General features: G+C 38.3%; 1 protein-coding gene across 6 annotated transcripts in view; it reads left to right on the forward strand.

The window, feature by feature from the left end:
* The window catches only part of PRR16 (proline rich 16), a 237739-nt gene that overhangs the window by 84672 nt on the left and 126642 nt on the right, over positions 1-26425 (forward strand). For 4 of the 6 annotated variants that reach the window (XR_005255525.1, XR_005255524.1, XR_005255527.1 and 1 more), the window contains one exon: positions 1307-2200. Coding sequence is in view for 2 of the 6 variants with exons in the window: in XM_038125881.1 (XP_037981809.1) it covers positions 1307-2065 (759 nt within the window). In the remaining 4 variants the exon portion in view is untranslated. Of the gene's footprint in view, positions 1-1306; positions 25951-26425 lie in introns of those variants that run through there. The other 2 variants (XM_038125881.1, XM_038125880.1) reach the window with 2 other exon arrangements.

The raw sequence follows: 26425 nt of genomic DNA on the forward strand, positions 1-26425 counted from the left end.
TAAGTGGGAGACTGATTTGACTGAATAAAGAGTCATTGCCTTTAGTAGTGACTTTCATGTTTTTTGCAGTTATTATGGCTCATATGCCTAAAAATAGTCTTGGTTTGAAATCAGTAGTATCAGCACCAAATTACTGAAAGCAGGAAGTAGAAATGAAAGTTTCTGTGACACAATGGCCATGTCTGGTTTCATTTCAGATGTATTGGGTTGCCTCCTCTGGAACATCACAGACCTCCCAGAAGGACCCAAAGCAATGGCACAGGTTTTTATTCATGCACCACAGTTAGTTAGCAACATTTCAGATACTGATTACTTTATGTACACCCTGGGAGGCTGTGAAGGACAGTGATTAGTTTTTAAATGTGTCCCAGTGCTACTTCCTGTGGTATCTGTTGTAGTTACATATAGCTTATAACTACAGCTGTTCACCTGGGTACTGAGTTAAATGCAGTTTGCAGGAAGCGTGTTTAATTTTCATATGAAAACTCCTCTACCAAGTAAATGCACTGGTTTCAAGCCATATAAAAATCAGGATAAAAAGGAGTCTTGAAGACTAGAAAAGATGTAGAATCTAAAAACAGAATTCTGGGAGGTAGAGGAAAACTTCAAATAAAGTGCATGAGTTCTTAAATACTTGTGAGTGGAAACCAAGCAACATTTTCTCTTTCAGAAAATGCTGTTTCAGGATTGTTTTGGAGGATTTCAGATCTTTTGGGAAATGCTCAGAAAGGGATATAATACAATAGAGATTTTGTTTCTCAGAGTCTCTTTTATGTTAAAAAAGTCAGAAAATTGTGTATCAAACTTATGATTCTACACATATAATATCACCTTTACAGAGAATGCATATTTAAATCTAGAGTGATTGAAAGGTCAGAGCTAAAAGATGATTTGCAGAATTTTTGGGTTCAGAAGCTGTCATGTAGAAGCTATAGCTGAACAATTTTGTCTCCTCCTGCCCTGGCAGGCAAAGCATAATACTGAAAAATTACACTTCACTCACTCTGATATTACCAAGTAAACCCTGGAGGGAAAGAAAGGGAATTTCACTCTAGACTGTTTCAAGTTATATTTCTCTTGTATTCAGGTGATGAGCTAGCAAACTAGCCATCCTTATCTTTATTGTTGTCATCATTTTTATTATGATTATTTTATTACTTTGACAAGAAAAAAGAAGTAATGGTCAAAAAAAAATTGGATGCTTCATTTCTGGGGAAGACAAGCTGATAGTGGAGAATGGTTTTGTTTTTCTGTGCCTTCTCTGAGGTATGCTTTTCTCACTGTTCTCACTCTGGCTGTTGTGCAGGTGGTTGACCAGATTGACACACTGACATGTGATCTGCAGCTGGAGGATGAGATGACAGACAGTTCCAAAACAGACACCCTGAACAGCAGTTCCAGCAGCACAACGGCCTCCAGCTTGGAGAAGGTCAAGGTGCGGGGCAGCGCGCCCCTCATCAAGCCCCCTGCGCACCCCTCTGCCATCCTCACCGTGCTGCGGAAGCCGAACCCTCCCCCTCCTCCCCCTCGACTGACGCCCGTCAAGTGTGATGAGCCTCCCAGGCTGCCTCCTTTGGCCAACCCAGTCAAGACCAACGGCACCCTGCTGCGGAATGGGGGCCTGCCCGTGGGGCCCGGCCGCATCCCAAATGGAGATGTGTGCTGTATGCCAAACAGTAACTTGGAGAAAGTGGTGATGCAGCCGCTGGTGCACAGAGCTGAGAAGGAGCGGTGTCCCCAGGCGGGAGCGAGGGAGCGCGTGCGGTTCAGTGAGAAGGTGCAGTACCACGGCTACTGCCCCGACTGTGACGTTCACTATAACATTAAAAACAGGGAGGTGCACTTGCACAGCGAGCCAGCCCGAGTTGCAGGAAAGCTGCCACACCAGTGCCCTCCTCTGCCACCTCCTCCACCTCCATTGCCTCCATTTCTTCTGGAAAATGGAGGGTTGGGGATAAGTCCCAGTAATAGCTTTCCTCCTCCAAGACCTGCAACTGTGCCTCCACAAACTGCACCAAAACCCCAGAAGACCATCTTGAGGAAATCAACCACTACTACAGTGTGAAGTATGCCCCTTGTAATAACTCTTTGTTTTTTCCTATATATAAACATAAATAGGTAATGAGCACTTTCTCTTGAGCAATAAAAAGACCCAATGTATTACACCCTGTGTCCAGTGAAGTGGCATAAAAATCACATGGTAAGTACAAAGAGGAATACTTGTTGGTCTTATTTGTACTCATCAAAAATACCCTTATAGCAAAGGATGATGAAAAAATACTCGTTCTTTAGCACCGATGTTGTAAACATCTGTAGCAGTTTCTTATTTGTAGCATAGTTTAAAGGCCAATTAAAAGAAGGTTCAGTGTGAAAATACTCCGTAGTGATATGTGATAGGTTTCAGTCTGACATAAGGGGATAACCGTTTCTCTCCTGGTTTTTGGACTTTTCAAATGTCTTCTAATGAAGCCAAGCGGAGTACCAGGTAACAGCCTTTGACTGAATTCTAGCAAATGCTTTTTTTGTCTTCATGTGTGCTTGAACAAACTCACTGTATGCGGGGTGGTTGCAGTAGGGGGTAATCACTGGACTCTCAGCAGCTTTGTCTTTGGTGGGGAAGTAAATAATTGAAATGTATGTTGGCGTGGCTCTGGAAAACAGAGTTGCATTCTGTTTCTGACTATCTCAGTGCATCACTACTGATGTAAAGTACCAAGTTTGAGATAAGCAGGGATGGCCCCATTAAGTTCCCCTTTTTTCTCCATCTGCAAAATGGTAGTGATATTTTATCTCACTGGGCAATGGCAATAGGCTGAAAAAACAAAGCCCAGTCCGTGTTTTTCACAAAGCTTTTGTCTGGTACAAATCTTCTTTTTGAAGGCAAAGAAAATGTTGCTTAAGGCCTCCAGGGACATCCACTTAATTCATGTAAAGAGCTTTGAAGTTGAAAAGCTCTGTGCAATTATGGGGCATTAACATGCAAAACAAGATATTTTACATGTTATCACATTTTGATGGTGAACCCAATTAATAGTCTTACTAGTTGAAAAAAAAGTCCTCAGTGTTTTTAATTATTTTATGACAGAATATCCTTTTATTCTCACAAAGAGAATTGTAGGGACTTAGAGTTTAAAAAAAATCCAGTCAATGAATAAATCTGATAATAAATCTGTTATTTACAAAACTTGTGCCAAAATAATCTCAATGGCCAACAGCAAATGCTATATTAAAAAAATTATGCTTATTTTGGCTGAAATATAAAAGATACTTATGGCAAAACAGAAAAAAAACAGACAAAACAGATTTTGAATTTTAATTTCTATTTACATCTAGTAATAGGTATTCTAGTATTTAAACCAAAATAATAAGAATAATTGTAACAAAAGTCCTATCAGATGACTACTGTTTGTAAACCTTTGCAGTAAGCAAATATTTTATTTTGTGCAAATGCACATCCAGGGTCTAAAGTCTCATGAAGAATTCCTTGCATAAAAGACAAAGAAAGGAAATAATCCTAAATTCTTAATCATGCTTTCCCCTCATGCCTCCCATGTGTTTTTCTTGATGCACTTTACATTTGGTATTGTTTGACTGTACTTAATCCCACGAGAGCTGTTGCTGAGTGCAGTGAGTCCAGGCAATTGCAGCAGGAGACAGTAACTCATCCTGCATCTGTGCAAGATCTTTGCTGCCCCAATCAGGATTATGGCAGGTAGATTCTGCTCATGTGCTGGAACTCCACAGCACCTCCCTTGCTCATACATTGAAAACTGCATTGAAATCACTGGAACAATGTGCAGACATTTCCACATTGCATAGCTGCAGGTTTTTCTATTAAAAAGAAAATTCCTGCTGTCCTTACTATATCACTGCTATACAGATTATACACCTGTTATGAGCTAGATTTGTATTTTTTTCATTCTTAAATGAGCTATTGTTTAGAAGAAATAAGATAATGTAAATCAAATATTGCACATAAAATATTAAAGGAAATAACGCTGAGTAATTTTAGAGGGTTATGGTTTGGTGCATATGTGTTACCTCACTTGGCTTAGTTTTTTCAGTATGAACTCACCTCTGATAGCAGAACAGTGCATTTCTCCTCTGGGCTTGTCAGAGTCTTGTGAACATGTTAGCACAACCAGACTGGATGCTGCACTCAGTGGATGTGGACTGATTTACCTGTAAATTTCAGTTTTGTTACAGCTATCAGCTCTGGAAAGCTTAAACAGCATCCAAGTTTCAGCAGTTAATGTTCAGTTGTGGTATCTAACAGGTTGCATCTCATACTTTTTCTTCTCCTTCAGAAGTGCTTTCTTATCTCTTTCCCCACACCTCCTGAATATTTTCATATGTTATGGCTGTGCCATGAAAAGATGCAGCTTTTCAAATGCAATGCTATCTTTGACCAGCAATGCAGCTCCAAAATGTGATGGAAAAACATTGTTTTTCTGCAAAGTATGACAACCCAGGCTTCCTTTAGTACAACATGTTCCAAGGTCTCTGTTAAATCATAGTACAAACATTGAATCAGTTGTGTTTTAATGAGAATGTCTATGACCTGTGTCCTATTGTAAGGTAATTTTGTCAGAGTAATGATTTCACATTAATAACATGTCAGAATAAAATTAAGGTTAAAACAGGTAAACTTGCAAAACGTGGGAAACAACTAACTTTAAATTTTGCAGCACTGCTGGAAACTGCTAATAGAAATGGCGTAACAACAAATGCAATAGTGTATTCAGCCAGCAGTATTTTTTACATTTATATAAGGAATGTAAAGAGTGTGAGGCATTTTTTGAACACCTACACAACAGTATGCTTCACACTTCACTGAGGAAAACCCAATGAACTAACCAGAACTGAACAGGAGTTGTCTGCATTTGTAATGTAAATGTAATATTCTCCGAGATTACATTTAGTGTTTTGCAAATATGTTTTTACCTGAAAAAAAAAAAGTCCAGTAATAGTACTCAGAACTTTAATTCAGTGTTTGCAATCCCATCAGTCTGCTGTCTAGCTTTAATTCCCTAATGTATTTTAAAATCTCAACTGTCCAGATTTAGACTTCCCAAATGCAAATAGGAGACGGTTGATTCTATCAATTTAATGAAGGGGACAAGTTAGGAACATTAGTATAAAAAAATGAAAATTACTTAATTTCTAATAATGGCTTTCATTTAAAAAGTTAACCCATGAATGCATTGCAAGAAAGGAAAACTAGGAGAGTAAAATCCAATAACAATCCTTTTGAAGGACATAAGGTAGGAGTCTTCAAAAAGGTAATGGATCTTTCTGCCACTTGGTAAAAGTCACTGTTCTTCCTTCTCCCTTGTTGTCTGGACTTTTTACACCCTTCATCACATCATCAATTTTCTTAAAAACAAGAAAAAATTCCAAAATTTCACTGATTTTTTTATTATTAAATCTATATTTTATTTAAAGTGCAACGTAAAATAAGTCAAGTACTCTACAGCTCTTGTTATTAGCTTTCTTCAGATAATTTGTTAATTTGTTTTGAAGCTGAGAGCCGTATGACTTCTTTAATTACCAGAGAGATTTTTATGTGGATGTTTGCTCAGAACTCTTTCTTTCCGTGTTCTAATTATGACTTTCCTTTCAGTAATGCCAGAAACAGGAATCTTACATGTGCACGTAAAATCATACTGTGCTTGCTGTGTCACTTGTCTGAGGTAGTCCAAAGTAGGCATGAGTATTGGGCACATATTTTTGCAGAGGCAGCCTTTCTCACTCCCTACTTGTATATATGCTGTGAGCCATGCTTTTTTAGGGGCAGTATGTGTGTGTTTAGAAGAAAAATACCTATGCACCACTCAAACTAGTAATAGTATTGAAGGCATAATGCTCACAGGTGCAGAAAGGTCTTGCAAGTGGGGTGTGCACAAAGGCATGTGGTAGAAAAGTATATGGTTAACCTTGCTAAGCACAATTTCTAGAATACTCAATCTGAAAAAATGCTTGGCATCTGTTACATAAACACGTATTTTGTGGGGATATTTGTGATCTATCTCATACAATATCTACATGCTGTAGCCTAAAATTTCTGTATCTGTATTAGCACAGACCACAACTGAAGCAACAGCAGCAGCAGCACTGGTGTTACTGGGTCAGTATCCTGTGGAGCAGTGCCTGCAAACTGCAGTACAGCCTCATCTTTGGTAGCAGTTACATGTTGATTGTTTTTAGTTAGCAAAAAGTAGCAGGGATTTTATCCTCATCACGTGGTTTATGGTGGCTAATAGTCCAACAGAGCAAGTTTCTCCACCAGTCAAAATTTTGGAAAGGGATTGTAGTATTCCATCTTGGGATAGCTCTGGGGAGCCCAAGCAAGCTGACTTTCTTTTCTGATCTTAAATGCTTTGAGATGTCTCTAACTCATGCTGGTCAGAGATCTCTCCTGTTAGCTGAGACTGGAGCTGACCATGACTGAATGAGACTGAATGGTCCTGACCATGCATCCTGCTGCAGGAGAGAGGGCCGTGCTCGAGTCAACCAGTGCAAGTCTGCTCCTGTTCTCTGAGCCCTTGCATTTTTTCATGTATGGCAATGTTCTTGTTGCTGTATGGTGGGAGAGCTTTACTAAGAAATTACACCTGCACTGTGTTCATCAGCTGAGCTGTATTGTTTCAGTGGTGAAGCATGGCTGTATTTAAGTTGCCTGGTCTTTTATAATGTTAAATCTTTAGAAATTTGGAAGGAAGGGTTTTCTTACTTTTGAGGTAATCATTCTCCTCTCAGGTTATACAAATAAGATGAGAATCATCATGCAGTTATGATGAAGGTGGAGTAGAACTTTTCATACTTTGAGGGATTGGGTTTGTTATTGAAGGGCTATGTGTCTTTTGTTGCATGAAAATGGTTTTTATAGACAGCTGAGATAAAAGCAGAACATAACTTGTACCCGATAGCCAGCCAAGAGCAGTACTTTGAGGAATGAGTAAAACTAGAATCATTCTGCTGCCTTTCTTGGGAAAAATAAGGAGTCCAGGAAGGTCCAGGAATTGCTGCATCTTCTCCTCATGGGAAGAGGTTTTTTTCTTTAATTCCTGAAATATTGGATGTGTATACTACGATTCTTTAAGGAACTCAGCACAATCTATCTCATTGTTGTTTGTAAACTATATCCATGGAAAAAAAAAAGGTTTGTAAGAGCTTAGTAATATCACAGCTGTCTCTAGATATTGTTTTTCTGATATTTTGAATAACTTCTCATGCAATCTTGCAAGCAATAATGGGAAAAATACACAAGAGAAAATAATAGGCAAATTATGAAAAAAAGCAAAACTTTCAACAGATATGTTTAAGTATATTCCTCACCGGTGCTTACATGATGATAACAACATCAATATGAAAGCTTGCTTTTCTTTATATAGTGTTCTTATCATTACTTGAAAATCTTGATTTATGAGCCTAATATAATGATTATATTAAGTGGTTAGGAAAAAGCCAGTCAGTGACAGAAATTCTCATAGAAGTGTTTATTTCCTTTCCAGTTCAGCACTGATTTTCCTAAGTAAAAGTTGTGTGTGTTGGTCTCCTTCTTGGACAAATTAGCATGTGAAAAACAGAACATTATGATAGTGTCTTTTTGTATAAGTCTCTAATGCCTACAGGATATTTTGGTTTTCCTTTTGTGCAAATTCAGTGATGATTGTATACTGGAGTTAAAAGATTGTCTACATTCCCATATCCCTTCAAACAGAGTTTAAAGCTCTCTCAACAAGTCCTGGTAACTCCTGAGCTAAGATCCTTTTTTCCTATTTGTTGACAGTAGTCTTGGTTTGTATAAACTGACCTGTGATAAAAACCCCAAAATTCTGCTGGTTGGTCACACCAGTCTCTAAGCCAGGTATTACTCTTCATGATTTTCCTGTTTCTAACCCCTTCATTCCCTGCAAATGAGGGAGGACAGAGAGAACACAACTGGTACTCCAGATCCCTTGACCAGTTGTCTCAAGGCCATCAGGACCTGCTTGACCCTCTGAAGTCATTGACGAAATTTCATTGCTGCCTACCTGAAAAGCCACTAGAGGCTGATAATCAATGGGCTGTACCAGGCTGGATTGTTTCTTGGTGATGTCTCTTACATCAGCCTCAGGGAGGCAACATACCTCCCTGTGGCTTGGGTCTGATCAGCATATTGGGCTCTCCATTCCTCTCAAAAGGGAGTCACCAGTGACTACTACCCTTCTTTTTATTTAATTCAGGAAGTCATGGTGTGGGGGTAGGCTTCCCTGCCCTAGGCAACCTCTCCATCCCAGAAGAACTTCAATCCCCATTCTCATTTCCCTGGTCTCTAGATTCCAGGCTCATATCAGTTGTATAAGGACAATTGTGATGGTGAGGCAAGTTAGATGGGAATTCAGTACCAATCATCAGTCAGGAGAAGAGTGAAGTCAGCACCTTGAATTTTAGGAAAGCAGCATTTCAGCTCTTTGAGAAGTTAACCAATGGGCAAACCTAGGAAACCTGGACAAGGGAGAAGAACATGATTCCATGGAGTACAGGAGCTCTCATTCCCACATTTAAGAAATCTGGAAAGCAGAGCAAGAGGTCAGCATAGATTAATCACAAACTGCTGGTTAAGCAAGAAGGAAAGAAGGTAACGCACAGATAATGGAAGCAGAGACAGGTATCCTGGGAAGATTTTAGGGAGAGATTGCCTGGTTGTGTACCTGTGAGGCCAGGAAGACCAAGGCATAGAGAGAGCTGAACTTCACAAGGGATGCAAAGGATAATAAGGACAACGGGTTAATCAGACAGAAAAGGAAGGTCAAAGAAAGTACAGAGCCCCTGATGAACACAGACTGGCAAACTGGTAACAGCAGACAAGGAGAAGGCTGAGGCACTAAACATTTTAACTTCAGTCAATGGCTACCTCTCTTCAGTCAATGGCTACTCATCTTCCCACTCTCAAGTGGATGGAAGCTAAGTTCATACCATTGTAAATGAGGATTAGGTCTATGAGCACCCAAAGAACCTGAATGTATGTAATGAGATGCATCCCAGAGTACTGAGGGAATTGGCTGCTGTAGATGCCAACCCACTCTCCATGACACTCAAAGAGTCGTGGCAGTAAGGGGAAGTCCCAGGTGACAGGAAAAAGGGAAACATTGAACCAACCCATCTTAAAAGAGGGTAGAAAGGAGAAGCCTGGGAGCTACCAGCCGATCAGTCTCACCTCGGTGCCTGGGAAGGTCATGGAACAGATCCTCCTAGAATGCACATGGGGGACAGGAAGGTGATTTGAGGCAGTCAGCACAGCAGATCTTCTACAATGCAGAGACTACATCAGTGGGCAGGGGAAGGACTACAGACATAATCTATCTGACTCCTCTAGGGCATTTGAGTTCTCTCCAACATCCTTCTTTCTGAATTGGAGAGATATGGATAGACTATTCAGTGGAGTAGGAATTATTTGGATGGTCACATCCCAATAAGAGGGAACTGGTCAACAGTTTGATGTACAGATGGAGATCAGTGGCAAGTGGTGCCCTCAGAGGACGGTACAGGGACCAGTGTTATTTAATATCTTCATTAATGACACAGATGAAGGGGTCAAGTTCACCCTCAGCAGATTTGCAGATGACACAAAGCTGAGCGGTGCAGTGACACTCCTGAAGGATAATATGACATCCAGGGGGACCTGAACAAGTTTGAGAAGTGGGTCCATGGGAAACTCAGGAGGTTCAATAAAGCCAAGTGCAAAATGCTGCACCTGGGTCATGTCAGCCCCCAGTATCCATGGAGGCTGCAGGATGAACAGATCAAGAGCTTCCCTGCTGAGGACTTAATAAGTACTATGGGATCAGAGTTTGGACATGAGTTGGTGATAGCCCAGAAAGTTAACTGTATCCTGGTCACATCGAAAGTGTGACCTGAGGGCTAAGGAAAGTTATTCTCCTCCTCTAGTCTGCACTGGTGGGACCCCAGCTGGAGTACTGCATCTGCCTCTGAGTCCTCAGAATGAAAAAGACATGGATCTGTTGAAGCAGGTCCAGAGAAGGGCCTCAAAACTGAGCAGCGGGAGCACCATCCCTACATGGAATGACGGATGGACTTTGCATTACTTTGCATTATTTGCATTATTTAGCCTGGAGAAGAGATAGAGAAATGAGGACTGATGGTGAAACCAGAAAGAAGGGACGAGTGGAAGGTGATTTAAGATTTAGTTTTTATTTGTAAGTTTACTACTCTTATTTGATTGGTAATACATTAATTTCTCCAAATCCAGTCTGTATTGCCTGTGATGGTAATTGATGAGGGATCTCTTCCTTTACCTGATTCTACTCTTGAGCCTTTTGTTATATTTTCTCTACCCTGTCCAGCTGAGGAGAGGGAATAATAGAACATCTTTCATGGGCTTTCTTCCAGCCAGGGTCAGCCCCTCACAAGCAGTGTCTAAGAGTGCCAAGATCTAGTGAGGTGTTACTGGAAAATGTCTTTTCCTTATAATTAATCTTCAGGAAATAGGCCAAATTAGAAATTCAGAAAAGGAAAGTAACTTCGTATTAAAAGTTAAAAATGTCTAGATATTATCTGCTTTAACTTAAATGATTAAACATTTAGAGGAAGCTTATTCATTAACTCAGTGGAAATAATGTTTCTGAAAGCAGAGGACCCATTAATATTGAAAAAAAAAACATAGGTATTGTTGCCTGAGTTAATAAAATCTGACTAGAAATAAGATTAAAATTCTTCGCAGTGAGAAGAATTTATTTGGAAAAGTAGTCAGTAGTCTACAGTATGAAGTCTTTGAATTAATTCTGCATTTCTCTAAAATGGAGACACACTAAGTCTAAGGGAAATACTACAGTCGTAAGCAGGAAGGCAAAGTAATTTACTCTAATGCTCACTGTTAGCCATTAAAAGAACTGATACACCTTTCATTAAAAGACAGATGAAAAATATACTTTTCTGATGTAGCCAGCAGGTGCAGTTTTGTACTTGACAGAGAGGAGAGATGAAAAGAGTCAGTTAAGCATGCCAGAAGCAATGAAAAAATTAAAATGTCAAACTTTATTTTTTATAGACAGGCACAACTCAGTACAAATTGTTCAGAGTGTTAATGAATTGCTTCTACTTATATGGTGACTTGAAAGGAATGTGTTGGATGGCTTTTATGAATATATATGGAAGTACTTCTCTACCGTCTAGAATTACGATTTCAGAACAAACTGTCTTTCTATATATGTGTGGAAAATCTACAGCAAAACAGCATTCTCTAGATCGACTGTAAAGACAAATCCTTTGGCAGCCAAAGTGCTTCTCAGCTATGCAGGTATTGATCTCAGGGTCAGTAGATGAAGCCATAAACAAACACTCTAAAATTCCAGTGCTGATGTAACTTTATTTAACTCTGATCTGTTTCTGGGAAAAACATCCTAACCCACCTTTGCTGATCATTCCTGCATCCTATATATATTATATTTTATATATTTTATATTTATATTCCTATAATAAGTCAACTATAAACATTTTTGCAGTGTAGTAGTGAACCAATTGAGTGGCCCAGGCTGTCTGAAACAATGTTCATCCCCAAAATCAGTCAGTCAGTCACACTGTGAAAGAGGAGAGTGGAAAAAGAATCAATCATGTCACAGAGATGTGGGCTTTTCCTTGCCCTGGCTTGTTTCTGCAAAGTGTGAAAAGAATGCAGGAGAAATATTTTCATGTATACACACAGAGAAATGTTTCAAATATGTTGTTGGTCTTCACCAAAATAAGTAAGTTCAAAATATAATCAAAATAACAGTTTGAGTGTTATGATGTGATGTAATGAATCCTTCTAGAAAAATAGACCTTTTTATAAGAATTAAGGAAATCTAGCATCCAATTTCTGAGACATTTATAATATATTTCTGCACCAAGTTGACATAATACCAGTAAAGTAAGAAATACATAAAGAAGAGCTTCTGGTGGATGTTTATTTTCTAAAGCATAACCCTTGAAGATATAAATGAAACATAAATGGATTTTTTACAACAGGAAAAAACACCACTCTTGTTGGCATTAGTAAGATAGTAGTCAAGCTTTTTTTCTGCTAAGGACTTTTTATTTCTGGGAGGATTCTTTTTTTTTTTTTTGTCCAAGCAAGTATGACATGGAAGTTCTGTATTCTTATTTTTCTTTTCTCTTTTTAGTCATCTATTTTATGTTCCTTCAAAAACCAAACCAAACCAAACCAAAAAACCCAAAAAGCCAAAACAAAACAGAAACCCACAAAACCCAAACAACCAACCAGGACAAAAAGGAAAGAAGAGAGAGAAAAAAATTTATTTCTTTGTGATATAAAACACAACGTGTTTTAGCATTTTTAAGTACAGTATTAATGCTCACATTTTCACCTTCTGAGGAACTCTGACAATTTAAATATTACTTAGTGAAAAACTGATATACAAAAAAAAGTGAAAATAACAATCAAGGGAACAATAAATTCAGTGGAATTTCAATAAACATATGTCAATAATTACTGAACAGGCTAAAAAAGAGACTCATCTCATAATGATTCGGGGCTGTCATGAGTTCTGACAAAAAGACAGAAAGAAGTTGTAAGATTCCTCTAACAGCTTATATAGAATGTCATATATATGTAACTGCATTGACCTAGTGACTAATTCATAACACTGGTTATGAGTCTCTACAGAAGAGTTTGGGTAAGGCAATAGGCTAGATTTTTGTGGTACATTTGTTTTCATAACCCAAAATATTTTTTCATAATTAATTTGGAATCGTTATTAATGTATTTAAAATAATTTTGTAAGCTCAGTAATAATATGTTACTGATAAAGTATGTCACTCTGTGATAGATGTCTTTAACACTTCCAGTAATCACACCTACTGAAGAAATGAGGAATGCAGCTATGATAATACATAATTTGTAATTTATATCTTTGGAATCTGTATACTGAATATGATACTTTAGAGACTGATGATTTTTTTATTCCCTGTCATGACCTGATTTTTCAGTACAAGAGTGGTATTTTGAGATCATGTCTAGATCACAGACTTGTTGTTGGACACTGCTTGGACACCAGCTGTGCTATTTGAAAACAATTTAAACTTGGGGTTTGCCAAGACTTGCAAAAGAGCTGTAAATACTGAAGTAGTCCTCATTTTAAGATAGTACAACATATTGTTCTAATTAGCAAAATCTTATTTTACAATTTGTTGAGCAAATTATTATTTATTTGCATGAAAAGGTCATCATGTCTTTGTGGACAGAAGAGATGAGAAAATAATTTAAAAAAAAATAAGCAGTGTCTACATGTGAAAGCTGGCAGACAACACTGACTTTGTCTTGTTAGAGGTCTTAAAATATATCTATTTTGGTTTATTGTCATTAAGGTTTGAACTTGTGATATGCAGACCAATTATGCCAGTGTCCAGTACAAAAGTACAGAAAATGGAGAACTTTTGTTCCAAGTAGCTTATATCTTTGGTATAATCTGAGATTTATTCTGATCACACTCAGACTTAAGAGTAAGTCTCCAAGTGGGAAACAGCATTTGAAGCCTGAATTGTATTATTTAGGTAGAAGAATAATTAAACAAGAAAAGTGTTGCAGCAGAACAGTAACTACATATAAACCTAAGGCTCGATGTTTAAATTTTCTAGTACTAATGCATTTTTTACATACATTGCTTCTTTTCATCCACTTCTTTTTTTTTGGTACTCAGCTCCAACTGTAAGAAGACATGGTGTTCAGTCATTTATTTTAAGGCTAGGGAGATAAGAAATAAGGTTGTAAATAAATTAAGTTATTGATCTCTAGAAAGAGGATGACCAGTGTAGCAAGCTTCACTGTTGATCTTGTCTGAATTCACAGACTGATGCAGGAAAACTATCAGGAAAGCATTTGTATGTACTAGTATGTTTTTAACAATTTTCTTTCTCTGTCACTCATTAACCATGCATACAGGACATTAATTATTTGTCTCTCAGACATGCAATGAATCTTTTAAATTGTGTTTAAATGAATATTTCATGAGCTTTCAGCACCTGTGCTTTGTGGTGTGTTTTCAAGGAAAATTTGATCTATGAGTGGAAGTTTTAATGTCGGAAACACGAAGCAGGGAGCTTTAGCATAGTGCCATAAGATTATAGGAAAAAAGGTATGTATTATTAAGAGCAGAAAGCTATGGTATTAGCTTTCTGTTTAACAGGAAATTGTCTGTTTGGTAAGACAAACTCTGCTTCATGTATATTGATTGGAAAAACTATGAACTGTGCATCAGTTCTTCATGAGGAAAAGGCTGAAGTACTCAACAACTTTTTTGCCTCTGTCTTCACTGGCAACCCCTCTTCCCACAAGTCTTGACTGGATGGACATCAGGATGGGGATTGGGAGAACAAAGTCACTCCCACTCTAAGTGGGTTGTTCAGGTTCATGACCATCTGAACAACCTAAATATATATAAATCTCTGGGACCCAATTAGATGCATTCCAAAGTCCCAAGGGAATTGGGACTGATGGTGTTCCACTCTTGATGATATTAAAAAATTCATAGCAGACAGGTGAAGTCCCAGGTGACAGGAGAAATGGTTGCAGTACCCATCACTAATGAAGGTATAGAGTAGGACCCTGGGAAGTACCAACCTGTCAGTGTCACCTCCATGCCTGGGAAGATCACAGGACAGATCCTCCTAGAAGCTCTGCTAAGGCACATGGAGCACAGGGAGCCAGTACGGCTGCCCCAAGGGTGAGTCCCGCCCGACCAGCCTGGTGGCCTTCTGTGATGGAGTGGCTGCATCAGTGCTTAAGGGAAGGGCTGCAGGTGTCATTTCTCTGGACTTCAGTAAGGCCTTTGACATGGTCCCCCAAAACATCCCTCTCTCTAAATTGGAGAGATATGGATTAGATTTGTTTGGACAAGGATTTGTTTGGATGGTCACATCCAGAGGGTAGTGGCCAACAGCTCAGCATCCCAGTGGATGTCCATGGCAAGTGGTGCCCTCAAAGGTCTGGGACCAGTGTTATTTAATATCTTCATTAATGACATAGACAAAAGGATCAAGTGCACCCTCTGCAAATTTGCAGATTACACCAAGCTGAGTGGTGCAGTGACACGCCTAAATTATGGGATGCCATCCAGAGGGGTGGACAAGCTCAAGTAGTGGACTTATGGGAATATCATGAGATTTAATAAGACCAAGTGCAAAGTGCGGCACCTGGGTTTGGACAACTCCTGTTATCAGTCCAGGCTGGGAATGAAGGGATCGAAAACAGCCCTGTGAGAAGGACTTGGGGGTGCTGGTGGGTGAGAGGCTGGACATGCCCCAGCCATGGGCACTCACAGCCCAGAAAGCCAAATGTGTCCTGGGCTGCAACCAGAGCAGCGTGGCCAGCAGGGTAAGGGAGGGGATTCTGGCCCTCTGCTCTGCCCTGGTGACACCCCACCTGGAACCCTGCATCCAGCTCTGGGGTCCCCAGCACAGGAATTGAGCTATTGGAGTAAGTCCAGAATAGGATGGACTAATCACCAAGGTGATTAATAGGATGGAGCACCTCTCCTAAGAGGAAAGACAGAGGTTGGGATTGTTCAGCTTGGAGAAGAGCAGGCTTTGAGATGACCTAATTCCAGCCTTACTGTACCTGAAGGGAGGCTATAAGAAACCTGGAGAAAGACTTATTACAAGACAAAAGGTAATGGCTTCAGAGTGAAGGATAGTAGGTTTAAATTAGATATTTAGGAAGAAATTCCTTACTGTGAGGTTGGTGAGGCACTGGAACAGATTTCCCAGAGAAGTTGTGGATGTCCCATTTTTAGAGGTGTTCAAGACCAAGTTGGATGGGGCTCTGAGCAACCTGGTCTAGTAGGAGGTGTCCCTGTCCATGGCAGGGGACTTTGAAGTACATAATCTTTGAGGTTCCTTATAACACAAACCATTCTGGAATTTTATGATTTGTTTTTTCTCTAATTTACCTTGTGAGTCTTTGCTGTGTGGTAGAAGATGGTCACCTAGTTGTCTTGATACAGCCACACATGGTCAACTATGACCTATGACCTGTCCTGCATTTTTATTTTGTAGAAACTGAAGCATGGAAATAGAAGACAGATTAAGGACACTGCTGTGCTCTTTGCTTTTGCCAGTGAGTGATTTGTAATTTTTGATACAGACTTGGAAAAGGAAACTCGCAGATTTCCTGAGGTCCCAAATTTAGATAGGCTGGGTGACCGCATATGTTCAGTTTACATGGCAAAGAGGTGGGGGCTGTGGGGGTGACATCTATGACAAGATGCCAGAAGTTGTCCCCATGTCAGACAAAGCCATTTTCTCAAAGATGGATCTGCTGCTGACCAAAGCTGAGCTGTCAAACATGTTGGTGCACATCTGTGATAATATATTATCCTTATTTCCTTATTCCACTCTGGCCTTTGACTGGCAGTAGATCAAATTTTTCAGGTTGAGTATGTGATGGTAACAGAGGAAGGATCTCCCTGTCCTTACCTCTTTATGCCACTAGCATTTTTTCATATTTTGTCCCCCCATCCAGTTGAGGACAAGAGCAATAGAGTGACTTGGTGTGTACCTGGTGGCCAACTGAGGTCAACCTACCTATTCATGTTCACATGCCTGGCACTACCTTGGTGTTGATCTGTTGCCCAAGCCTGGCCCAGGTGAAAGTCACAGCAGCTGGAGTGCAATGCATGTCCAGCATTTCCTCCCATAGAGGTTTGCTTAGGTACTTGTGTGATGGCAAAAAAGGGCACCTTCTTTAATATGAGCCTGATGCCATCTTTATGGCTTGATGCAACATGGAAATTGGAATTGGAATACCTTGTCTACCTGGCTTTTCTTCTCACGGCCTGAGCTCTCAAACATATCCACAGCATGAAGCTTGAAGGCAGTGGCACATGCTGTGGTCTGTTTTCATAACCCGTTACATGGACAAAATCAAAGGAAAATTTTCTTCACACTTCAATTTCACGTTTATTTTATTCTGTGTTAAAAGAACAATTCCAATTTCTTTTATGTTGAAAGGACTAAATAGAAGGATCACAGCACAGGAACTAATTTTTCAGAAAACTTTCAGTATAAGTATTGTTTGATTATGAAATTATATACTGTATAATCTCTTAACTGTGATAGAACCAGAGCTGCCTCTTCCTTTTCTAAATAAGAGATCTGAGGTCAGTTTTATGTCTCTTCAGAGGAACCTTACAAATTGCAGTGAATATAAATAAGCAGAACACATGATTTTTGGTTGCAATCAAATGTGATTGCTATTGGATGGAGCAGATACTACAGTACAAATTTCATTTATAAACAATGTTATATTGTTAATGTAGCTAACCATTGTAGACCTAATCTTCCTAATTTTTTTTTTTTTGATGACTGGTAATAAATTACAGCAGGAACCCAGAAGAATTAATTTCTGGGCAAATTAAATCCACCTAAAGGCAGGCAGCATTGAAGTGTAAAGAGATGATGAAGAGTGCAGGGGAAGGATGATTAGAAGACCTTTTCCCTGACTTATTTCTGGAGGAATGAAAGGGAGAGAAATCTAGTGCACATAGTGGGTGAACAGAACATGTGCCACAGGGACATGGGATTTAGTGGTTCACTCTACTCCCTAGTTTCTTGGTATGAGTCCAATTTATTGTGATAACTTGTTTATCACTTACCATCTGTTTCTTGTGCTGCATAACAGTGAAAAGTTTGTTTGGCCTATTTCCTTTGGAGAAGGGTTTTGGTCATTTCTCATTACTTATTAATGATTTTCCAAACCCAAGAGCTTAAAGTGACATGAGGTATTAAAACCCAGAAATTTTACATATTCACTTTTCATCATTTTTGCTTACTGTCAGAGAGCTTTTCAGCTGTCCAAACTATACAGGTGCCACATTCATTTTGCATTAGAAGCTTTTTCAACACAGTCAGTCGCAAGTATTTTGGTTTAGTGTTAAAATTTTAAAACTATTTTATTTTCCTCAGTTATTATGGCATGCCCATATTTATGTGGAAGCAAATATTTAAGTGTTGCTAACAAGAACAGTGGAAAAACTAGAAAAAATGTTCCTCTCGTCAAGCTTTCAAAATATGAAACTTCTTTCTGGGCACATAATTTTAGAATGGTGCTTTAATAATTTATTTTAAAAAGCCAAAGCCCCAACTTGAATGGAGAAGCTTAGTACTGGTTCAAACATGAAAAATTTAAAAACATTTATAAGCATTTCTCTGTGTACATGTCTGTACATAACAGTGTTGTAGCAAACAACTGCAAGCTTATGCTGTTATTTCTTGCCCTTTTTAAGATATAAAATTTTATTGTGCAGTTATGATTTGAGCCCCTTTGATATCTGTCAAAGGTCATTAAGCATCAGATGTTGGAACCTGGGGCATTGTTAAGGGTTACATTTGTTAAGGGGCTGCTGATTGCCGCAAGTACTGTGGAGAGCAATAGGAAGTTATTACCTACTCCCCTCTCCAAAGGCCCAAACCTTAATTTACAGCTCAGAAGCAGCATTACATGGCCAGATGCCATTGTCAAAGCCATGCCATGCCATTGCAGGGCTGAAAAGGGAAGAACTTTGGAGAAGATGGATAAGCAGGATTAAGATGCGAAGAAAGGAAGGACCACACTGAAATGGAAAGTAGAGGATGAAGTAGAGGTGAAGAAAAAAAATGAAAGAAGAATGCACAAACAACAATCTAACCCAGAAAATATTCTAACTTCATCATCACTCTGTGACATCCCATCTTAAATTAGGTTTAAAGGTAATCTCTTAAGTGACCTCTTCACAAATTCTTGAAAGGCACGTGACATGAAATGATAAAACCTTTAACATTTATTGTTTTTCTATTGAATATGCAAGGAATGGGAGGACATTTGCTTTAGTTCTGTATCTTAGTGTGTGTGGTTTTTTTGTGGGTTTTTTTGGGGTTTTTTTTTTGGGTTTTTTTTTTTTTGTTTTTAAATTCTCATAATGCCTGGAAGTTCTTTGACTAAACAGGAAGTTTTCTTTTGAACTTTCATGACTCACATAACCAAAGGAAAGCTAAGAGCGTTGCTGGGATTTCAAATAGAAGAAGTGCAGCATGAAGTGGATAACATTTTATAAAAGCCATAGAAGTGGTCCTGGGAGTAAACGAAATTACAGAAGTACAGATGCATCTTATATAGAACATGACAGTTAAAAGGAAGTTGCATTGAAATATCATTTTAACTAGCTTAGACAGAAATTAACCCTCTGAATAGACAAGACTAAAACCATCCCTAGAGCCAGTGCCTAGGTTATTGCATCAGGGATGAATTGGGCCCAATGTACTGATGATAGGATATGAAGCTTGAAAAGGGCATGAACAACGATGAATTGGAAACAGATGTCAGAAAGAATTTTTAGAATCATACATTTATCTAGTAGCTACTGGGCAAGGCGATTGATGAAAAACACAAAGGGACAAGAAGGAAAGAGAGATTGGCACATCTTACTGCTTCTGCTAAAATAATCTATGCAGGTGATGTCTAATGTCCCTAACATTTCTTCTTCTACTCACTACCACATTAAGATGTAAAATGGAAATACTGAAATATGTTGAATCTATCTCTTAATAATTTGCATTGTGTTGGTCATATCATGAAACCATAGAATGGTTTGGGCTAGAAGGAACATTTAAAGATCATCTATTCCAAACCCCTGCCATAAACAGGGGTGGATTCAGTTACATCTGGTTGCTCCAATAGTTGTTCCATTTTTCACTACCCTCATCATAAAAAAGCTTTCTTATATTTAGCCTGAATCTATGCTCTTTTTGTTTAAAACCATAACTCTTTACAACTGCAGGCCCTATTAAAAAGTCTGTCCCCATTTGTTTTTGTAAGCCCACTTTTAAAGTATTCAAATGCTGCAATGAAGTCTCCCTTTACTTTTTTGTCCAGGCTGAAGAATCCCTGTCTCTCAGACTTTCTTCATAGGAGAGGTTCTCCAGCCCTCCAACAACTTTTATGTCCCTCCTCTGGACTCGCTCCAACATGTCTTTCCTGTGCTGGCACCCCAGAGCTGGATGCAGGGTTCCAGGTGGGGTCTCACCAGAGCAGAGCAGAGAAGCAAATCCCCTCCCTTGCCCTGCTGCCCACACTGCTTTGGGTGCAGCCCACGATAGTTGGCTTTCCGGGCAGCACCTGTGTAACCTCTCATCCACCAGCACCCAAAATATCTCTTGGCAGGGCTGTTCTCCCTCTGTACACTCCTCAGGCTGTGTTGCTGCCAGGGGTTACCCCAGCACAGGTGCAGAACCCCCCTGCACTTGGCCCTGTTTGAAGCTTGTGAGGTTGATGAGGGCCTGCTTCACAGCACTTGCATGCCTCATTCAGCACATGACAGATTATTAAGGTTATGGAAGTAATTTTATAGCTACTTTTCATAACTCCAGATTGAAAAAGACTGTTTTCACAGAGCTTCAGAGAAGCTAGCTGCTTACACAGTGTAGTGAGGCAGAGCAAGCCTCTGGTGCTGGGACACTTACTACAGGATTACTCCTGTAGCTCTTACCAATGCCTGAAATAAATAATGTATTTAACACTGATGCTTACTAAAAGAGGTCATCAGGTGCCCATCAGATATAGTCAAGGCCATGTACCCAACTGCCTATGGCGAGAAGACATGAAGTGATTTTTCCCAGATAATATTTCTGATTAGACTTAAAACAGTGCTTGCTGTATCCAAGTCTTTTGCCATTTAAATCACACTATAATAATTTTGCACAAAGATAAACACTCAAAAAAAGTCAGATATCTAGTGTAGAGATAAAAACTTCAGCTTGAGGCATTGATTCAAAGATTCCTTGCAGTGGCAGTGACTAGTTGCATAAAAACAGAATATGAATTCTGAGGTTCATGTATAGTCACAGATCTGTGCTTTAGTTAGCAGTAAAAATCCCACATAAAATGAAACCTGGACAATTCCATGATAGCTCAATAGAAGGAGCACATTATAGGAGCTTAACTGGAACTACTTGCCAGCTTTCTATTTGGACTTGCACTAAGTTTGAAAGCCACTTCCGGGACTGGTCTAAGTGCTAAACTGCACATACCAGATAACCAAAGGTTAACTGAACTGATATTTCTGATTTTCATTAGACCAGGAAAATTGCAATTTTGGTCACTGAAACATTCAGTGAAACAGGATGTAAGATTTGAATCTTCCAAAGCTATGAATGTACTGGAAATAAAATTCTGCTGTTTTTTCCCTTTTAGATTAAGTAGAACCAAAAATGCCAGAGCAGTGTGCATCAACTCTGTGCTATCCTTTTTGTGGTGATACTGAAGCAAACAGGTCCCACTCACCTTGGGGAGGTGATCCTCACCTGGTCCTTCTCACCTATAAAAGTTTTGAAGGCCCCAAAGACTTTGATAATTTTCCATAGTTATTGTATCCCTTTATGCTTTAATTACTCAAAATTGCATACCATTAATTTTATCTTTTCAATCAATCAATAGTTCTAAAAATTCAAAGCATTTTCTACATAAAACTATTCATGATACATTTGGATGGTATATATCAAATTTCATTCAGGATAGACACATTCTGTTACCACTGTTTGCTTCAAAGATAATAAAATCATCATACTGGTTTTCCGGAAATAAAAATTTTTATCCTGGAAATTTGTTATTGGGATACTATTCACTGCTTTATTTGTTCCCCCCAAATAACCTCTTGAAAGAAAAGACTATGAAGTATTAGTGTTTCCTTTTTGTACTTTGGATTTATGATTTCACAGTGCAAATACTCACAGGTAGTGACAGCTTTATATTATAGATATAGGTGAAACCTAATGATAAATCAGATGTAAATATTACAAACACAATATTGGTTTTTGGTTTGGTGTTTTGCTTGTTGGGTTTTGGTGGGGGTGGTGGCAGTGTTATTGTTTTTGTTGCATTTCATTTAATTGGCCAAATGGGAGTTTTATTTTGCTGCAATTTGCTATGTAGCAATCTGTAAATTATTGGACTGAGGAGGCTGATAAATGAATGCTCAGTTTCACACATTTTTACCAAAATATTTCATGCTTCAGTTAAATGTTCCACAATTGCAATTCCACTTCCAACACAGTGGAATTGCAATTGATCCACCACAAATCACATAAAAATGTAATTTAATTTTCTAGTATTTTCAACTTGAAATCTATGTGCTCATCTGTGACACAATAATATTTCATGTTCATGGTGATCTGCTGTAAATGTTGCTGAAGGTTTAAAGCCACAAATAGCTGTGCTGGTCTGTTCTATAATCTTACACTGCACTGCACTTCAAAAAGACAAGTTAGTACTCTGTTTCATTGTGAAAACCCTGTGGTGTCTGCAGTAGGTTTCTGCTTGTTGTTTTTCTCTGTTAAATAGTCTGTGGCTATGGAGCCTGGTTGGTTATAGACCCGTAGCCAAATTCAGCACCTGCAGAAATAGATTTCACCAGTGTAAGTATAACCATTTATACAAATAGGGTGTTTGGTCCAAATTACAGCTTTCAAATCATTATTCAACTTTCCCACAATGTAAGTCATCCTTAGATGTCTGACACTACAATGAAAAAGTTTCTCTGAGCTCGGGAACATTAATTACTGCAGATTTCCTTAAGTTTGGATACCACCTCTCAATTAGTCACCTGGAACAGTTTAAAAGGGCATCGCTTTTACATACATTTTAATGTCTGTTTTTTCTGAAATTTTAAAGGTCTAACATAACTTCTAGAACATAAAATCACTTCTAGAAACACAATGAATCCTATTAAATATTAAAATTTATGTGAAATGCTGTTGTTAAGTAGAATTTCACATTGAGTTGGGCAAGATAATGCAAAATTGCATTTCTAAAGTTGAAGTGAAGATGAATGACAATTTAGTTTACACTCACTAAAATTAAAAAAGAAATCTGCTTCTTTAAAAGAAAATAAAAATTTTATTTTCTTTAAAAAGGTTAATTCACAGGGCAACAAAAGGGGTTTTTTCTACTGTCTTTGTTACAGAAGTCTTGGCTCTGTTCACAGTTACAAAACATTGTTTCTTAAGAACTGTTATTACATTTGGTTAACTCTTGAAATTGAGGCTTTCATATTATAGGGTATGTCTGGAACAGCTTGTGTTATAGTCAGGAAGAGAGGGCCTAATCATGCCATTGAGGAACAGGGTAATAAGATTTTTAAAGAATTAAGTAATAATTAAGTATTTATTGAAACTAGCTACATTCAGATGACAGATATTTCAAAATACTTGAATCAACCTGTTTGAAATCTGCATAATAAAATTTCAAGTGTTTGTCTTTTTGAACAGAGAGACCTCCTAGACAGAGCTGGCAGAGCAAATCAGATATTCCACTTTAGAGAAAATTTTTCAAGCCTGCAGCATAGTTCCTGAGTTTGAAACGTGTAAGTTTGCAAACATCTTGAAGAATCACAGAAAGGTGATTCACTTCTCTGTTCTGCTGCTGTCGGTGGGCAGTGGTGGAGCGCTCTTCCGGTCCGGCCTTTGGCAGCAGGTGCATGAGGTGCCCCACTGCTCTTTCCTGACAAAATATGCTGGGACAAGTGGGTAACAGATCATCCTCCAGAATTAAACCAGGCTCTGTCACTTTCCAGGAGTACACACAGATTTGTAGTGATCAAATGGGCAGATTTGCACTGCAGAAATTCCTAGGATTATTCCCAAGGATAAATTAATGAAATTCATTCCAGCCAACCTGGGAAGATGAAGTAATTTTTGATAAATTCATAAACTTTATTATATTGTTGTTAAAAAATAATTTTCTTGCAAAGTAAATTTGCAGTTACTCATATATGCTGTTCTGGACTATACTCATTTTTTCAGGACATGCAATTCTCCAACAATGTAGTGCTTATGCAATTTTGTAAATAAACAAGGCCTGTACTATTCTGGATGCTAAAACTTAACTTCCATTAGTGGGATTATCCTTAATATTCATAGTTTTTGTGTCTATTTTATTATGGTAATTAACTTGTTGGGGGGTTTTTTAGGTTTTTTTCTGGGTTTGAGGAGATTTTTAATATATTTTCCTGTTGTATTAAAAGAAACAGGGGAGACAGCATCTAACTGGTATCACTTCCTAATGCAGACTGGTAGATATGTCTTAGATATTTTCATTTTATAGATTAAATTCCTATATACCTGAAAAATTTAACTTCCATTAGACCAGCTTGCTTGAAGCCCCATTTTACCCAGCCCTGAACACTCCCAGAATTTGAGCATTTTTTACAGTTATGCATTCAAGCAGCATCAGAAAACAGAGTTATTTATGAACACTTTGAGAGCCAGTAAATGCTGAAGGCAGGGGCTCAGCATGCCATAAAAACATGCAGAGTCCCTGGAAAGATTCAAATTTCTTTGGGACAAGGCCTAAAGCAACCAGGCCTAGCTCTAAATTCGGCTCTGATATGGGTTGGACTCCACCTATTTCTTCTGGTTTTCCTCTGATCTTTTTATCTAAATGAGCTGATTGGAGATGACTAAAATGATCTAATAAAAATTGTTTCAGAAAGTTGCTGCCTGTTTTAGCATCCCTCAACATGTGGAGCTTCACTAATAGGCAGATATTAATAATAATGTGTAGTTTAATAGTGAAATTCTCTCCAGAAGATATGTTTGAGATTATTGCTATATATTTTCTAAACCATGTATTAAAACTGCTTTTGCTCAGAGGTTAATGTACTGTGAAAGGTAGGTTTTAATGCATGTGTATGCCATGGGCTATTTCAGACTTAGCAAGCTGTAGAAAGCTTTATTAGAATTCTTTCATGTATGCAGTGGTTCTGGGTAGTTTGGTCTTAATTTTCTTGAATTAGTTGAAAAATGGCAAAAACATGAAGTATATCTTTCTGTGAGTCTGAATTTTCCTCATAAATTTGCAAACTGTGCTTCAGTCTTACTGCCTTAACACTGAGTGTTGTCTGAAGTCATGTTTAGCACCATTTTTCTCCTCCTCTAGGGATATCTGCTATAAGTATGTGAGTCCGTCCATTCAGGCTGTTCACTGAGCACTTTCCACAGTTTATTCGGTCTTTCCACCGCTACATATATTCTTAATTGTCTTGCTTTGTGAACTGAAATGAAAGCACTGTGTTGTTGCGTCATTAGTACCATATATCACGTTTGTTTATAGCTGGAGTGAATAAAGGCATTTAGGATATTCATTGGTTTTAATTAGTGACACTATTAGCTTCCTTCCTAGAGTTTTCCTATACTAATGTCTTTGAGCTCAATCATTCCTGTCTTTCCAGTCCTGAACACAAGAATGTGTCTTCCGTTGCTCCAATATTCATTGATATTATCAGTGTACTGTCCAAAGATGCTCTGGCCCACTGAATTAATTTAGTAGTATGCAGTTAGTGACTGGATGTGATGGCTTTTGAGAGACAAGTGCCATATAAAAAACAACTTGGTCAAAAAAGGATGCTTTAATCTGGGTTACCTTTTTTGCCTAAGAGATGTATTTCCTTTCTTTAGTTTACTAACAAAAGTTACACAGAGGATAACTTTGTTGTATTACTACAAAATGTTTGAGCAAGATGTTGCTTAAAAAAAAAAAAAAAAAGAAAGAAAAAACCCCAAACTTGAGTTTTGTTTGCACCTCAGTTGGAAAGTTTTGGAACAGATAAAGTTACCTTACTGTTAGTCACCTCTCAGTCCATTTTTCTCAATAGCAACTCAACATTTCTCAAAAGTGTTTCACACTTAGAATTGCTTTGCAAATATTACCACTATATTCCAGCAGCACTGTTAGACATTGTTGCCTTGAATATCACCTGTGATAAAGCAACCCATGATGCAGTTTGTTCTTTTGAGAGATGAAAATTACTGCAATTTCTGAAATAGCAGCAGATCTTGTAGAATAGTTTTTCATGAAAGTATTCATTTACTTTGCACTATCATTTGCCTTGCAGAGAGAGAAAATCACAACTGCATAAAATAATCCCAAAGCTAGCTCATAAAATGTTCAGGCTAGAGGAAAGGTTGGGGATGGTGGTGATTAAATTACTATGGACAGCAGCTCAGGCACTTTACATGTACAGATGAATGCAAATAGGTGGAAATTATGTGGAATTAGAGCACTCAATTGCTTCCCAAGTCTCTTACTGCAGTAACGTGATTGACATTAAACCTAATCTAGATTGCTTCCCTAATCTAGATTCTCTCTTCAGGCATTCAGTTACCTGTAAAATTTATCCAGCAAAGCACCTGAGGAAAACATTGTTCAGCCTTTTGTGTTGCTCCTGTCTAGCTGGCTAGCTCTATAGTTATTTTGTAATAATAATTATATGTAGTTATAATATCTATATTAACTATAGTAGCAGTTATGATAGCTAGTTACTTATTAGCCATCAGTAGATCCCAGGAAACACTACCTGCTTTTTTATATTGCTGTATAACAAAAAGGCATTTACAAGAA

The sequence above is a fragment of the Motacilla alba genome, chromosome Z (genome assembly GCF_015832195.1).
Source record: "Motacilla alba alba isolate MOTALB_02 chromosome Z, Motacilla_alba_V1.0_pri, whole genome shotgun sequence".
In the NCBI taxonomy this organism is placed as follows: Eukaryota; Metazoa; Chordata; class Aves; order Passeriformes; family Motacillidae; genus Motacilla; species Motacilla alba.